This window comes from Emys orbicularis, chromosome 11 (genome assembly GCF_028017835.1).
Source record: "Emys orbicularis isolate rEmyOrb1 chromosome 11, rEmyOrb1.hap1, whole genome shotgun sequence".
Lineage (NCBI taxonomy): Eukaryota > Metazoa > Chordata > Testudines > Emydidae > Emys > Emys orbicularis.
In genome coordinates this window covers 18,262,924-18,279,985 of record NC_088693.1, presented here as the reverse complement: position 1 = coordinate 18,279,985, position 17,062 = coordinate 18,262,924, and the positions used below count along the sequence as shown (strand labels likewise).

Genomic DNA, 17,062 nt, shown 5'->3' with positions numbered 1-17,062 from the left:
CAACAACAACCATTTCAAGAAGAAATCCAATACCCAGTTAATCCACCTCCTCAAGCTTTGTAGCATGCAAGTTCAATAAACTCTGGGGCTGTTGGCTCAACAGGGAAAATGAGTTTCAGAGTTAAGAGCCCCATATTGAGAACGTCATGCCTCCATGATTTACCAATCTAGGGGCTGACACCTAGTGAGCCTCACCTGATCTCATATTTAGGGACGGACATAGGAAGAAGCCATCTCTTAGATAAAGATTACACGCAATATAGTGCTTTACAGAACAAAATCAGCACCTGAACATTAGCCAGAAACTAATCAAGTCTGAGGAACACAGGTCTAAAAACTGCACGTCAGAATTCCCCCCCCTCCCCCAAGAATTAAGGGCTTGAAAGACAACCTAATTTGAAGTCCAATCAGACCCTAAGAGAAATCAGGAGAGGTTGTGCTCAGAATTAAGGAAAATTATAAAGAAAATTCAAAATCACAGGGGATTAGGAGACTGGTCATCTATTCAGCCCTAAAACTACTACTTCTTGATGTCTAGAATGGAAAAGAAGTTAAAGATGTCTTACCTAATAAACATTGCGGATTATCTGCTTTTCTGACTCTCACAGACCACTGTGGGGCTTGAATGGGATCCAAATCACTAAAAAAAAAAAAAAGCTTCATTTTGTCAACACCAGTATTAGGGGGCAATTACTTGCACCACAAGTAATCAAATGTTCTTAGGAATTGCAAGGGAAGATCTAAGTATATAAACAAAGAAGTCAACCAAGCTAGGTTATGGAAGTCATAATATAGGTTGCATTTTCACATCATAATTATTGCTACAGGGAAGAACAAGACAAACAGAACAACATGAGTTAAGTGAGAAAAATTAATGACAGATGGAAGTCTGAAAAACAAGGATCCTGTTTTCCTGCATGTGTCTAAAAAAATCAGGGAAGAGAAATACAAAAAAATAAGTACTATTTAAAGCTAAACAGAATATATTTTGGTGTTTAACATTTGTCTTTAAAGAAGATTTAATTGACTATGTACATTTTTCTCTTCAAGTTTCCAAAACTTGGAACCAAACACCACAAATGTGTTAATACAATTACTTAAAGAGTTAGTATTCTTTTCTAAAACAGGTCAGTGCACATTGTTGACCATGCTTGCTAGATGGAGTAGAAAGCAGAGGTGACATCCCATTCTTCAGCAAAGACAGCTGTAGGTTTAAGGAACTCCTTTTGCTTCCCAGGTTCACTATGAGGCTTCTTCCTTCATCTCAAGGCTAGACTAGCACCCCACTTAAATAAATTAATAAAAGAGAGCCAAATGGAAACTAGAAAGAGAATTAATGCACAGATAGGAGCACATGTACTATGTATACGGAGATCAGTATGTAATGGCCCTTTCCCAATGCACTCACAGGGAAAAACTGTTAAGAAAACAATTGGTTCTGAAATACAGAAAGCTAGGTTATACATTCATCAAGGCCTTAAAATTAAAAATGTTAGACCTTTAAACTCTAGGTGACACTAGAAAGATACAAGCTGTTAATGGATGAAAAAAAATCTAAACATTTATTAATTCGTATATTTACAATATACTTACGAATAAACATCATTGTCCACAATGATACCTTCTGTTAGATGAGGCCATGTAGCTGCTAAATGGAGCTCACTGAAACAGCAAAAACTTGGTATAAATTATGCTAGACTGATTTCTAAAAAGCTCAGGAAGAGATTTTCAAAAAAAGTCATAAATGACAGTTAATCTCCCCTAGCTCCCATTGAAATTCAATGGAAGTTAGGGAGCTAACTGCCATTTATGCCTTTCAAAATCTCCCTCTTTGTGGCCTAGCACAATAAACCACTGAATAAGATCCATGAGATTACTATTATGTTATATATATTGTATTCTGATGTCAGAATTTTATTACTGCATTTTCGTTAAATTTGATTTCAAGTCTTTTTTTTTTTTACTTAATTTTTTAACTTTGGGGGGCACATGAGGGATGATGATGATGTAAAATTGATAATTAGTTGATTTTTCAAAGGAGCAAAAAAATATTTTTAACTCAGACAAGCTGATATGTTTCCACTGACTATACCTTTTTTATTTCTATTCTATTGATTTGTCTACTGTCGCCCACCATCCAGTATCTGAATGCCTTCTAGTAGTGCACTAAACAATGTGACTAACATCCATCATATAGGGTTCTTTCCCCAATTCCTCTCCCTACAGGGAAGGGGGAAGCGGGCGGAGTTTTTCATTTTGTTTTGTTTTTTAATTTTATGTATGTATGTTAAGTGTCCAACTTCACAGAGAGGGGCAATAGGGAACAGGTTGAGAATGGGTGCATATGTTGGTGGAGGAAATTAGGATAACAGTGGATGGACGTTTCCTCTTCAACAGAAGGAGGGGAAAACCTACAACATGCCCTAAGAAGGGCTGCAGTTAAAGAAGAGACATGGAGATCCCCCAGGAGAACTCAAATTAGCACCACATAACTCCCAGTCAAAAGGCTCGTAATCCAAACTCTAGCACTGGAAAACAAGCATAAGTTCAGCTAGTGCCTGGCAAGGTGGGGCACTCATGATCCAGGGCCACTATGGATACAGGTTTGGCTGCACTGTTAGAATTAATCCTGGTTCTTACAGAACACACAATGGCTACCCTAATAGTCTGCACAGTGGCTACATCCTTTGGTATTATGATTTGCAAATTGCTTTGGCATACCTAGAACATTAAATATGCTACAAGACACATTCTGTTTAGACTGGGTGAATTTAAAAAAACAAAAACTTGGATCTAAAAAAAGATCCTATAGGCGTTTAATGTAAACCATATATACCCAGCCATTTATATCACTTGTTTATGGCTCAAGGAAACTCATCTTCTACAAATGCCTTTGTTCTTTTGATAACAAAGTCAGTTTACTTTTGAAGATGGTTTGCTCAACTTATTTTTTTTAAAACATTAAGAGTTCTAAATCTGACACTTTGCATATGGGCACAGCATCTGTAGCTATGGGACATTTTAGCATTATGATTTGAGTGATAAATACAAAGTTGAAAAAGTTTATCATCTATTATGTTGCATCAAGTATCCATGTATCAAAAAATATCTGTCACGAAAATTGGAAACTAAAATATAGCTTTTTGCACTATTCTATATATTCTAGTATTGTTTATTAACTTCATAAAAACAGTCTCAACACACACTGCTCTTAACTCCTAAGCAATACTTAAAACTCTGAGGCCTTCTGTTAGCAGTATATGGCGGCACACAGATATATCACTGGAAAACAAAAGTCTATATAAAATTAGATTTATAGTTCTGATTTTTTTCTCAGAAGCACTTACACTATTTTATAATATGCATAATTTTCTGCACTCTTAATCTCACCTAATAGGATCTTCACAGGCACCAAATGGTAATTTCCCAAATTCCAGGCCTCCAACTTCTCCTCCAATTAGTGCATCTATATCTGAAGACAGATCAACACATTTTCCGTAATATAAATATGGTGATAGTTTGCTAGAGTAATAAATAGCACACTGCCTACTAAACATAAAACTTACATGGCACATGAGCTTTCTGTTGGAACAAGTGGTTAAAATTTAGATATCCATAAAATATACATTACTAACAACTGACACACTGTCTCGGCAAACAATATACTCCATATACTAAAAGTTATTTTAAGGCAATTGAAGAGGAAAAGTTATTTATTATTTACATTTTTAAGTGATTTCTTCTTCATTAGAATAACAATGTCCTTACATGATTTCTCTATTTAAATACAGATGTAAACCAAACTAAAAGATAAACATTACCAGCAAATATTTTTTATTTAATTATGCATTTCTTAGACATCTTAGGTCACTCATACCATTCCTTTCTACACACACTACAAATGCAAAACATGTCAAATATATAATCCCTACTGAACTAAAAAGATCTCCTGAAGTAACCAGCAAGTAGTGTTGGGCATTTGACCAGTCTGAAAATAACTGGTCAACTGACTGGTCAAATATTTTAAAGCAATAGTAACAATAACAGTAACAAAAGGTACAAAGAAAGAGTAAGACTTCATGGTCTCCAACAGGCTTAGGCATAATTATCTATCTAAGGCTAATTATAAAAAACTCAAAAATGTGGAACAATGAAATTAAGTTCTAAAAAAATAGAAGAATGGCACCATGATTTAATCAAAAAGGTAGGCCATCACCAACATCTTGGCATTCTTGCTTTAATATCTGACAATGTCTGACCACGGTCAAATAGGCAATTGTGACCCTAAAAGCATCCCTACGCCAGAAGGCAAGGGGTTTCCCAAGCACCTAGCAGTGAGTTTCAGCTGGCCTGACCAGCTCAATGTACGCCAACTCACTACTGTTATAATCTGTATCTAAAAAGGTGTCATGTAAAATGTCCTTGGAAAACTAAACTCATTGACCATTAATCTTCTTGCATGATGTATGTATGGTCAACCTATAAAGGATTATACAGTTGTGCTGGAATTATGACTAAAATGTATTTAAACTAGGCATGTCAGGGTGAGTTGACCGTTGATAACGATTTTTTCCAGAGTAAGGAATGCAGTTCCACATGCTTGAATGTGTCTCCTGAGTAAATTGAGCAAGGTTTAACCAAAGACAGTGACAAGCACATTTGCATGCCAGGCAAACAAACCCATCAGGAGAGCAAGTGGGGAAAAAGTGATCACTTAATCTCAATGGTGTGGAGACTGGACCCACAGGAAGCCTTACCGCCTCTTGAAGCTGATGTAGCGAGGAGGCATGGCCTCCCTCAGAGAGTGACAGGGAGGGACCACAACATGCCCCCTGGTGGGCTGAACCAGGAGAACCACGTCTGCCCCGCCGGAAGCGGCAGGGCAGGACAGAAAGGGAAAGAACAAAAGGTGGGCCTTGCAGCTCAGTTGGGCTGGAGCCATCACAGGAGACGGACGCATCCTGCCTGCTGCTGGAGCCTCCTGCAGAGGAGCTGCCGGGGCTGCCACCTGAGCTCCCAGGACCGCTGGCCGACCAAGCTCCCCGAGACGAAAGACGCAGGTACACCCAAGGCAGAGAGTAGGAAGCAGCTCTGGGAAACCAGGCAACAGTCTGATTGGCAGCTAGCCTGATACAAGGTCAGCATGTTGCGGCTGGACCCCCTCTGACCCAGTGGCGGATACTGTTAGGGCCCTGGGTTGTGATGCAGTGGATTTGGGCAGGCTCCTGGGGTGGCAGTACTCCCGCTCCTTAGGCCAGAAACCTTCGCTCCTCAGGCATCCTGACCTGAGCCTCTAGACTGTACTGGTGCTCACTCTTACCTGAGGCTTCTAAACTGCTTAGCTGCTCTGCCCTGATTGCAGGCCAGAGCCTACCCATTGCTTTGCTGCCCTGCCTTAACTGTGCCTGAGGCTCATATACTATTCAGCTGCTCTGCCCTGATTGCAGGCCAGAGCCTACCCATTGCTTTGCTGCCCTGCCTTAACTGTGCCTGAGGCTCATATACTATTCAGCTGCTCTGCCCTGATTGCAGGCCAGAGCCTACCCATTGCTTTGCTGCCCTGCCTTAACTGTGCCTGAGGCTCATATACTATTCAGCTGCTCTGCCCTGATTGCAGGCCGGAGCCTACCCATTGCTTTGCTGCCCTGCCTTAACTGTGCCTGAGGCTCATATACTATTCAGCTGCTCTGCCCTGATTGCAGGCCAGAGCCTACCCATTGCTTTGCTGCCCTGCCTTAACTGTGCCTGAGGCTCATATACTATTCAGCTGCTCTGCCCTGATTGCAGGCCAGAGCCTACCCATTGCTTTGCTGCCCTGCCTTAACTGTGCCTGAGGCTCATATACTATTCAGCTGCTCTGCCCTGATTGCAGGCCGGAGCCTACCCATTGCTTTGCTGCCCTGCCTTAACTGTGCCTGAGGCTCATATACTATTCAGCTGCTCTGCCCTGATTGCAGGCCAGAGCCTACCCATTGCTTTGCTGCCCTGCCTTAACTGTGCCTGAGGCTCATATACTATTCAGCTGCTCTGCCCTGATTGCAGGCCGGAGCCTACCCATTGCTTTGCTGCCCTGCCTTAACTGTGCCTGAGGCTCATATACTATTCAGCTGCTCTTCCCTGATTGCAGGCCAGAGCCTACTAACTGTCTGCTGCCCCGCCCTGGCGGCCTGGGACTCAGATTGCCTTACTGTTCTGCCTGGCCAGAGGACCAGAGCACTAGGTGTAGCTAATTCCCCCCTTTGAGCTCAACTTTACAGGTACACAACAGTGAGGAGGCATGGCCTCCCTTAGAGACTGACAGGGAGGAACAGCCACACAGCCTACACCAGTCAATGAACTTGGAGAAATGTACTTTTCAAAGGTAGCCTGGACTATAAAGAGAGGGGCAGAGAACCCCCAAGTGATCCTTCACCTAAGGAAACAAGGAAAACCAGCACCTTGGACTCTGGGGATTCTAAGAGCTAATCAGCTATTGTTGAAACATTGTTTAAGACGGTTTCCTCACCAAAGACTGCAGCTTGTTAAGTTAGGTCTTAGCCATTAGCATATTTTTACTTTTGTGTAATCCCTTCTATTTTTATCCTTTATACTTGAACTCACTTAAAACCTACTTTTTAATTAAATAAACTCGTTTTACTTTTTATCTAAACCAACCCAGTGCTTTGATTGAATCGAAATGATTGTTAACTCCAGTCAAGATAACGAGATGCTTTTTCTGTCTCTTTAAAGGAGCAGCACACTTAATATCTTCTGTGAATGTACAGTAATAGGGGTTGTGCAAAGCAGAGAGATCTGTGAGGAACTTGAGGGCTGGAGTTTACTGATTGTTACCTGCTAGGCAAGGTTTGGGCTGGGAGGGTCTACACTGCAATTAAAAACCCGTGGCTGGCCTGCGTCAGCTGACTCAGGCTAAGGAGCTGTTTAATTGTGGTGCAGACATTCGGGCGTGGGCTAGAGCACAGGCTCCAAGACCCAATGAGAGGTCTACACCACAATTAAACAACCCCTTAGCCTGAGCCCAAGTCAATTGACATGAGCCAGCTGCAGGTTTTTAATTGCAGTGTAGACATAGCAGGAGAATCCTGAGAACCCAAGTCTCCAAGAGTCTCAATCTAGTGCTCCATCCACTGGGCAACACGGCTTCCCCAATATGTAAAAACATCTAACATTACATTAGATATAATAATAAAAACCATTATGCTAAGGGATGTAAATAGTCATGGGCATAAAATAACAGCTAACTGATGGGGGTGAGAAATAAGCATCTTAACATGTTTTGCTCTCCCATCTCCTAATACTTTAAAAATGTAGCCATTGTAGGACCATTTGTGTTTATATTTTAATTAACTTAGACACATCATCTTAAAGTCACAACTTCTGTCTTAAACTTTTACCTACGGTTTCTGTAACACTTGGAATTACCAAAACAAAAAAAAGTCAGAGAAAAATATTTTTCTCCGTTTATTCAGTTTACTTTGTCCATTTGAGATGACTTTGAAGATAGAAAGTTTCATTGCTCCCCTACATATTAGAGCTAGGTTTGCTAGTCAAAATGCTTATAAAATGAAAATCTTTATTTAGGGAAGTTTATTCCAAAACAACCCAATAACTTAACCTTGGAATCCAAAAACAAACAAACAAACAAATAAATAAATAAATAAATCTTTTCAGACAAAATGAAGACCGTATGAAAAATTGCCTTAGCCTGGGAAAGTTTCTATAGCATTACAACACTGCCAGATTAAAGGAATCCAACTTAGTGCTAAAATTTTAATAGTAAATTTTTATCTCACCAATATGTTATCCCTTCCTACCAATAACAATGTCTGATTATTTTTTATGTATATGTATGGAAATATTTGTGGGCTTATTTTGTCAGCAGTCTGCAGTGCAAGGAAAAGTGCAAAGAGAAAAATGAAGCCAAGTGGTTTTCCAGCCAAAAGACCAAAAGACACTGCACTGATCAGATTTAAACATCATAAAATTGTTCTTAAACCCACAGATATTCATATGCTTCTCTCTTAGTGAACGGCTACTATAGTTTTGCAAAATTCTGCTAAGTCACATACAAGTATTATAAACATTTTCTTTACATTAATTGTTTTCTATAAATTAATGTAAAATTTTCCTGAAGACACTATGCACATGAATCTCCTACCTGGTGGTTGTTGGGGCCAGAAATATTGTTGCCAGTCTTGAAGAACATACGTTAGTCGAATAGCTATGCTTACTGGAGGCAGTGGAGTTAAAGGACATCCCTAAAAAATAAATGTAAAGAAACACTACAAATGAATTAAAGTAAATCAACTAGAGTTACAATAATACTCTTCACACTTCACTTATTTGAAACTAAAATACTCTGTTTAAAAAAAACAAAACAAGTGAAGAATGGGTTTTCAACATTATGTGAGATGTTGTTATTTCAGTACAATCTCTTCTAAAGTTTCAACCCCAAGCAGGCTATTTAACACTGTCCACTTCAGTCACTTGGCTTTAAAAGAAATAACTGGTCTAATTTTAACACAAGTTTTCCCTATAATATATAAAAATATACCGTACAGTATAAAAATAGGCCAGATAGTATAAATTCACAAATAAAAATGAATCAAATTAGATTACTTTTAAAACATGGGCCAAATCATGTATCTTGTACTCAGGTCAGCAATCCTACTGACTTCAATGAGACTCACTGCCTGAATAACATCAAAAGAATATGGTTCTATGACAGCTACACTGACATCAATAATGTGGGTGCATAAATAAGTAGAAAATTATTTCAAATCCACACAAGAATGGGGACTAAACTAGAAGAAGGTTGGTAATAGGATACATTACTCTTCATCTTTTGACACTAGATCAAATCCAACACAAAGATAATAATGAAAATCATTACTGTCTGACTGGTGCTTGATGGCCCATGTGAAATGAACTGGAGTATCCAAGTGCAAAGAAAGTCTGAAAAGTTTCTTAAAGAGTTAAAAGAAGAATAGATATGTTCCCATTCCTACCATAGTCAAAAAGATCTAAGTGATTTCTATCAAACTTTCAAGGAAAATTTCTAATAGAAACTAACTCTCATTATCTCACTATGAGGAGAGATGGGGGAAAGAAAGGTACTAAAAAAATCCCATCAAGATGTGTGTCTACCTTACTATAGTAAGCATGTGACCTTATTCTTGTCACGGTGCCCTTCATCTCTCCTCCCCCCCACGCTCTCCCTCACTAATGGAGTGAGGAATTTAAGAGTATAATTTCTTGAAGGCAGGGACCACATATTTGTGAAGTACTTAGTAAATTTAGAGTTTTGTGTCACTCAGGAGGCTACAGAATTAGCGTACTATTAGAAAGTAAAGAATTAATGAAAAAATTATTCAAAACAGTACTCACACATTAGCAATTTAGTATGACTGTTCTTTATTTTTAAAAGGTCAGTAGAGCTTTTAATTAAACTAAAAGGAAAACAGGCAGACAATGCTGATTAAAGCATAGGCCCTTTTTCATCTCCTTTAACGATTACATTACCTTAAGTTTTTAAAAAATTGCTGATTTAAAAAGAAATAGCCTACATTTCACTTGGTTAAATGGCATGATTTCTAGTACACACATACTTACTATCTTGGATTTGAAGATGTCCAACAGACCTGATAAATGAGTATACTGATTTGGCACTTTACGAAGATGAACCATTTCAAAGTCAGTTCGAACTCCATGGCCCTGACATTCTCCAACATACATTCTTCGCCATTGATGATGTATTTGCACAAACAATGGTACCTGACTGCAAAACATTGAAGCAGTAGATTAAAAAATGTTCACTGTTCTAACATCCTCAGAACTATTTAATAGTATGTATGTCAAAGCAATTTCAGACAATTCTACACAGAGATATAAAGAAAACCACCACGATGTACTGGTACTTGGGTTTAAATTAAAAATGGTTAAGTTAAAAAATAGAGGTCATAAAATACAACTTCCACTACCAGAGTTAAGTGGAATGTACAACAAACTGTAGTAATGTCATCAAATCTTCAATGTCATAAGTAACATTTTACCAAGCATTTTGTCTTAAATTCTGATTTGGGGAGATTTAATAAAGGGTAAGAATATTTTCAGGAGCTTTAGCAGATTTATGCCATCAGATCTGTGAACAAACTAATTTATAATTTTATAAACTAAATTTTTATTAAATTTATATTAAATACTGAGAAAATTCAGTTTCATTAATTACTTGGATAATAATGATCTGAAGACGACACAAAGCTGAGATTGGTTGCAAGTAATTTGGAAGACAGGATTAGAATTCAAAATGACCTTGACACATTGGAGAATTGGTCTGACATCAACAAGATTAAATTAAATAAAGTACTATGCTTAGGAAGGAAAAATCAAATACACAAATACAAAAAGGGGAATAACTGCCTAGGCAGTAGTACTGCTGAAGAGGATCTGGGGGTTATAGTGAATCATAAACAAAGAGCAAACAATATGATATAGTTACAAAAAGGCTAACATCAATCTAGGATGTATTAACAGGAGTGCCGTATCGGGGACATGGGACGTAACTGTCCCACTGTACTCAGCACTGTTGAGGCCACAGTTGAAATATAGTGTCCAGTTTTGGGTGTCACACATTAAGAAAGATGTGGATAAACTTTAGAGAATTTGGAGGACAGCCAGAAAAATAAGAGGTTTAGAAAACCTGACCTATGAGGAAAGGTTATAAAAAAAAAAAATTGGCATATTTAGTCATGAGAAGAAGGAGAACCTGACAACAGTCTTCAAATATGTTGATGGCTGTTAAAAAGAGGACAGTGATCAATTGTTGTCGGTGTGCACTGAACAAAGGACAAGAGCTTAATCTATAGCAAGGGAGATTTAGGTTAGATATTAGGAAAAAGCCTTCTAAGGCTAAGGATAGTTACGTACTAGAATAGATTACCCAGGGAGGTTCTGGAATCCCCATCACTGGAAGTTTTTAAGAATAGGTTGGACAAACGCCTGTCAGGAATGGTGTAGGTATACCTGGACCTGCCTCAGCACACACAGCTGGATTAGATGACCTTTCAAGGTCCCTCCCAGACCTACATTTCTATGAAAATCATGTCTTGTAGACCAATTAATTACTCTTATGGTTTTTTGTATTTTAAAACAAGAAAAGTCTATGGAACAGAAGTCATACATATGGTTCAGTGCATTAAAATGTTAATTATCTTTGAAAGAATCCTTTGCTATTAAGGTTAGTCCACATTTCCATTGAGACACAATTTTTTGTTTCTTTCTGTGGCACTATCAGACAGTCTACACTATATGTTGTTACTATCAATTTAATATTTTTCCTTACTATGAAGCATCTTCCAAATTATAATGAAAGTAATATCTGGACATGTAATCATTTAGCACTTCACTTACCAACCAGTGTTCCCCAATGCAATCGAAACTGAACTCAGAAGAAGGTTACATTTGGATTCACTAAGAACTGCATCATTATTTGCTGCTGGAGCAATAACCACAAATTCCCGTAAGCCATACCTAAAAAAAAAGGTAACATTTGTAGCAAGTTACATGTGACAAATAATTGCATATTCTTGAGTCAGTCCTAGGTAGGCTAGAGTACAGATGTCACCAATTTACTTAACTAGTGCGCATTGTGGTAGTAATATAATGGCAATTAATTAGCATGGACTTAAATATTTAAGAGGCCTGAAAAAAAGCCAAACTATTAAAGTGCATTTTGGATTTTCAATTCATTTTCAAATATTTTTAAAATTACACATTAAAACTTCTTCTTCTTTATATAACCACTTTTACAATTAGTGTACCAGAGCATATTATGTGTTATTACTTATATTCTAAATCAGGGGTTCTCAACCTGCGGCCCAATTAGCACAGAGCTGCAGCCCATGCGATATCCTCAGGGCCATACAGGTAGTATTGGATGCAGCCCACAATGATAAATAGGTTGAGAACCACTGTTCTAAACAAAAGATACATTAGAGACAACTGATAAGTACCCTGCAACAATGTGCAGTGATGTACTCGATCTGAAATTCAGCCAGCAAAAAAAAAAAAAAAAAAAAAGAAGACGACGACAACGACAGCATGTATTATTCACTCTGGCAGAGATCGCTGTGCTTTTCATTTATTCCTAGTGTGAACATAAAAGCTTGCATGAGGCTATATTACTTTCTTAACCATAATTCTTATGGAGGAGAAATAGAAGAAGGTAAATAAACCCAACATTTATGCAAAGAGCAATTTATTTGACAATAACTTTCTGCTTTCCATTCCTATTCTTTAAGTGATCTGGAATTAAATAAAGACATTCTCCTTCTACCCAAGTCTGCAGCCAAGACACAATCCTGAGTTTGTAACATCATACTCTGGCCACAAAGAAACTTGTGATAGCACTAGTTCTGCTTCACTGCAGAAAGGAGTGAAGAAACCAAAAGGAACACAGTGCCTATTTAACTGTAGTACAAACATAACAAAAAATTATGAATGACAAAAATACATCTTAAAATTTTATTCAATATAAGGCTTGTTCTGATATGAAAGAAACTAATACTTGAAAGACTTCAGTCTGAAATATATTTAAACATGTTGAATTTAAGTACACATTCCACTAAGTGTCATTTGAAGATTTTAAAACACTGAAAGCTTTTCACTTTCATTTTAATTTAAACCATTAGCTACTTTAAAATTAGCTAAAATATTCCAAATTCTGAGTGATGCTTATTTTTGTAAGGCTCAAATCTTGACACAATGAATGCTGAATGAATACCCAATCTGATCACTGAAAATCATCATATTATGATTAGGGCTCTACCAGATTCATGGCCATGAAAAACACGTCACAGACCGTGAAATCTGGTCTTGTGTGTTCTTTTTTACCCTAATACTATACGGATTTCATGTGGGAGACCAGCATTTCTCAAATTGAGGGGCCTGACCCAAAAGGGAGTTGCAGGGGGATCATATGGTTATTTGGGGGTGGGGGGGGTCACAGTATTGCCACCCTTACTTCTGCACTGCCTTCAGATCTGGGCAGCTGAAGAGCTGCGGCTGTTAGCCAGGCACCCAGCTCAGAAGTCGGCGCCCTGTTAACAGCAACGCAGAAGTAAGGGTGGCAATACCATACCATGTCATCCTTACTTCTGTGCCGCTGCTGGTGGCAGCTCTACCTCCAGAGCTGGGCTCCCGGCCAGCAGCCGCCGCTCTCCAGCTGCCCAGCTCTGAAGGCAGTGCCACTGCCAGCAGCAGCGCAAAAGTAAGGGTAGCAGTACCACAACCCTCCATACAATAACCTTGCAAACCTCCCCACCCCCCCACCCCCCCCCGAAACACACACAACTCCTTTATGGGTCAGAACTCCTAAAATTACAACACCATGAAATTTCAGGTTTTTAATAGCTGAAATCATGAAATTTACTATTTTAAAAATCTTGTGACCATGAAATTGACCAAAATGATATGTTAAAATGTTACCTGTAATATAGAAGAAAACAGAATAAAGAATGTATACATACCATCTCACTAGACAATGGGCTCTAGGAGGAAAATCATTGTCCATGCACAGCAAGTCTTGCATAGATAACGGAAGGGCATCTGTGAAACAATTTGATAAAGCTAAGTGTCAGTATATTTTTACAGCGTCAAGCAGAAATCTGTTGTGTGTGAAAAGTAAAGAGAAAATGTTCTCTAACTGGATTTATTCTTTAAAGACATTTTTGAGGTTCATTATATTAGAACAGAATCTTTGGAACAGAAAACTTTTCTCCAGCAAAAATCAATTTTACCTCAATGTTTTTTCACACAGCAGATTTAATTCCTAGTATAGTAATAAAAACTTCATATCCCTATTAAGGCCCTAGAGTTTGCCTTCCTGTTTTTACTGCTTTCATATTTTTCCTCCCTCCTTGAGGCCCTATATTGTAACCACCATATTTCTGGGATCCATCATTCACAGCCATAGGACCTCCTGCAGGTAGCTGTCCATGCTACGTGATACCTTCAGGTAAAAAGAGATATTTGCACAAAGTCTATTTATTGCCTTTTGGGTGTCCAAGGCCAGAGGAATGTTAGTTTTTAAGGTTTAATGCAATTTCTGAAAGTAGGCAATACATTGGGCCCTATTAATCCATCTATTTTAAATAGACCAGCACAGAATCACCACAGAATCTAGGTGTAGTTACCCTGACAATGACCATTAAAAATAATGCTCAACTCACTGCATTCAACTCTGCACTGTTACTACTCAATGGTATGTGTTCCTTGTAGCTGTGAGGCAGTTGTCCAAAAAGGGCCATATTTTTGGAGTTTAATGTACCCACCCTACACACCTACACCTACACACACACACTCATTTGAAAGCTTATTTTATGTACATTTAGATGAGGTATAATGTGCAGCTGTCAAGTGGTGCCATAAGGCCTGTAGGCAAGGTGAAACAATGATACCCAGAGTGGAAAAGTGTCATTTTTTGCACAGTTCCAATAACACTGCAGCATGACTATGACAACAGTATTTACTGTTTGTTAATTTCAACAATTTACTGTGGTGTTTATTGGTCAAAGCTACCAAACAACAATGTATTAAAAGATCTGTATTAAATTTGCATGGACAAGTATTTTTTCCAGAGATGGTGAAGTTTAGTATATAGCAAATATTAACATTTTGTAATATACTGACATTAAATATTTTCATATTTTTAATTGCCAAAGTAGCTCAGAAGTGATAATAGTTTTCTGTATTTTCAATTGAAATTTGCTGACCAGATCAGTCTCACACTGAAGTTTGTGCACCAGCAGATGGCGTGCCCATAGTTTGTGTTGCATTGTGACTAGATATAAATGTAGGTGAATTCCTAAAAGTAAGGCTTCTCCATTTGTAAGCTTTTGTACATACAATGTAGCATCTAGTCTGCCTGGTAGAAGATTGTAAGCAATGTTGTTGTAGCTATGTTGGTCCCAGGATACAAGAGAGACAATATTAGTGAGATAATATCTTTAATTGGACCAATTCCTGTTGATGAAAGAAATAAGCTTTTGAGATCCACAGAACTCGTCTTCAGGTCTGAGAAAGGTAATCAGAGTGTCACATCTAAATAAAAGGTGGAACAAATTGTTAAGCATGAGGAGTTAACATAACACATGTTGAACTTCAAAACAAAGTGGGCAATTAACATCTCTGCAGTCATGGGACAAAGGAGAATTAGTATGTTACAGACTGTTGTAACGAGACAATATTCTGCAGAAGGACTTCAGAAAAAAAAATGAAGAACCATCTCCTGCTGTTCGTGTATTTTATTATTTCATGTAATTTATGGGGGAGGGGGAGTCGCACTCAGAGGATAGCTATGTGAAAGAGGTCACCAGTACAAAAGTTTGAGAACCACTGCTATACACCATCATCCGTCATCACAAAGGCATCACCTGCCTACCTCAAATATGTAGAAAACAATGGACAACAGTCAGATATCCAATCCAAACACAAACTCATCCATTTCATCCTCACATATCCATAACAAACTTACATTCAACACACACTTTTCCAAAACATAAGAACAGCCATGGGTACTAGGATGGCTCCCCTTTATGCCAACCTCTTCATGCGCCACCTTGAGGAAGAATCTCCAGAAAAATGTGACAAAACCCTCTCTTCTGACCTTCAAATAAACCCCCAACTTCACCAAGTTCATCATCAGAAGCAAGCTCCCTATAGACCAGGACAAACCAACTCAAAATGGCACCAGACCTTGCCAGAACAACATATGCAAAACTCGCAGCCATATCTCCACTGTTACAACGATAAATACCCCCCCGCAGCATACTTTTCATGATCCATGGGCCCTACACACCCATATCACAATATGTGGTGCATCTCATCCAGTGCATCAAATGCCCCAACAACTAGGTGGGTGAAACTAGACAATCACTACACTTTCTAATGAACTCTCACGGAAAAACCATAAGACCAAAAAACCCTATCACCTGTGGATGAACACTTTTCACAAATGATCACTTCCATATATGATCTCTCAGTCCTCGTTGTCAAAGGAAATCTACACAACACTTTCAAAAGACGAGCATAGGAGCTTAAATTCATAATTCTGCTAGACACCAAAGATCATGCTCAACAGAGACAATGCTTTTATGTCTCATTACAACAACCAGTAACCCACTTGTCTACACTACAAAGTTGTGTCGGAAAAGTTATGCCACTTTAATTAAAACCGCTGATGCATGTCCACACTAGATCCTTGTGTCAGCAGAGTGCATCCACACTAACAACTCTTGCATCGACACAGAGAGCAAACAAATATCTGGCAAGGAATGGACAATCCCAGCAGTTATCAGTCCAGAAACGGTCTTCCACAGAGCCCTGTCCTTAACAAGATGCAGAGATGAGGTTCTTAGTCATTCAACAGGACCTGGGCCTATGTCCCTTTTCCATACTGATGGAACAATGAGAAGAACAGACAAAGCTGAATTAGGGCATCATCTGGAAGCCCTACCTGAAAGAATTCATGATCTAAGAGCATGTAACAAAGGGTATGTCTACACTTAGAGTTTTTGCGCTGTAAGTTTCACCGGTGATAGGGAACCAGTGAAAGAAAAGCGCTGGTTTACGTACTCACTTAATTCCTCAGGCGTCAGAGAGTGTTTACACTAGCAGCACTTCCATCGCCAACGAGAGCGGCGCTGTAGAGCAGCTATCCCACAGTGCAGCTCTCTCGATAGGTCTTGTGGGAAGGGGGAGGGGTGAGCGGAAGGCTTTCTGGGTCCCTGCTCAGTGCCCCATGCTGCACTGCTTCATGTCCCAGCAGCCCCATTACTTCCTTGTTTCTTTCGTGGCATTTTTTTTTTTTAAACCCTTGCTGTCTGGTTGCTTTCCCTGCCACATCTACAAGCAAAGGGAAAGGGAGTTTCAAACTTCCCGGGGCCAAGCCAAAATTTCTGCAGCAAAAAAGATGTTAGCAGAGCTGTATGACCACAGCGAGAAAGAAAAGAGACCTGAATTGCTTGCACTTCAATCTAGCTATCACAAGTCATTGGCCAAACTT

The 17,062-nt window shown here is 38.8% G+C and overlaps 1 protein-coding gene across 1 annotated transcript in view; it reads right to left on the bottom strand.

Annotated features, from left to right (window-relative positions):
- Positions 1 to 17,062, bottom strand: part of RAB3GAP1 (RAB3 GTPase activating protein catalytic subunit 1) — a 43,593-nt gene that overhangs the window by 18,575 nt on the left and 7,956 nt on the right. Inside the window, exons 5-11 of the mRNA XM_065413106.1 lie at positions 13,527 to 13,605; positions 11,410 to 11,529; positions 9,613 to 9,778; positions 8,159 to 8,258; positions 3,391 to 3,472; positions 1,594 to 1,662; positions 567 to 640 (exon numbers count right to left, since the gene is read on the bottom strand). Of these exons, the coding sequence (XP_065269178.1) occupies positions 567 to 640; positions 1,594 to 1,662; positions 3,391 to 3,472; positions 8,159 to 8,258; positions 9,613 to 9,778; positions 11,410 to 11,529; positions 13,527 to 13,605 (690 nt within the window). The remainder of the gene's footprint in view (positions 1 to 566; positions 641 to 1,593; positions 1,663 to 3,390; positions 3,473 to 8,158; positions 8,259 to 9,612; positions 9,779 to 11,409; positions 11,530 to 13,526; positions 13,606 to 17,062) is intronic.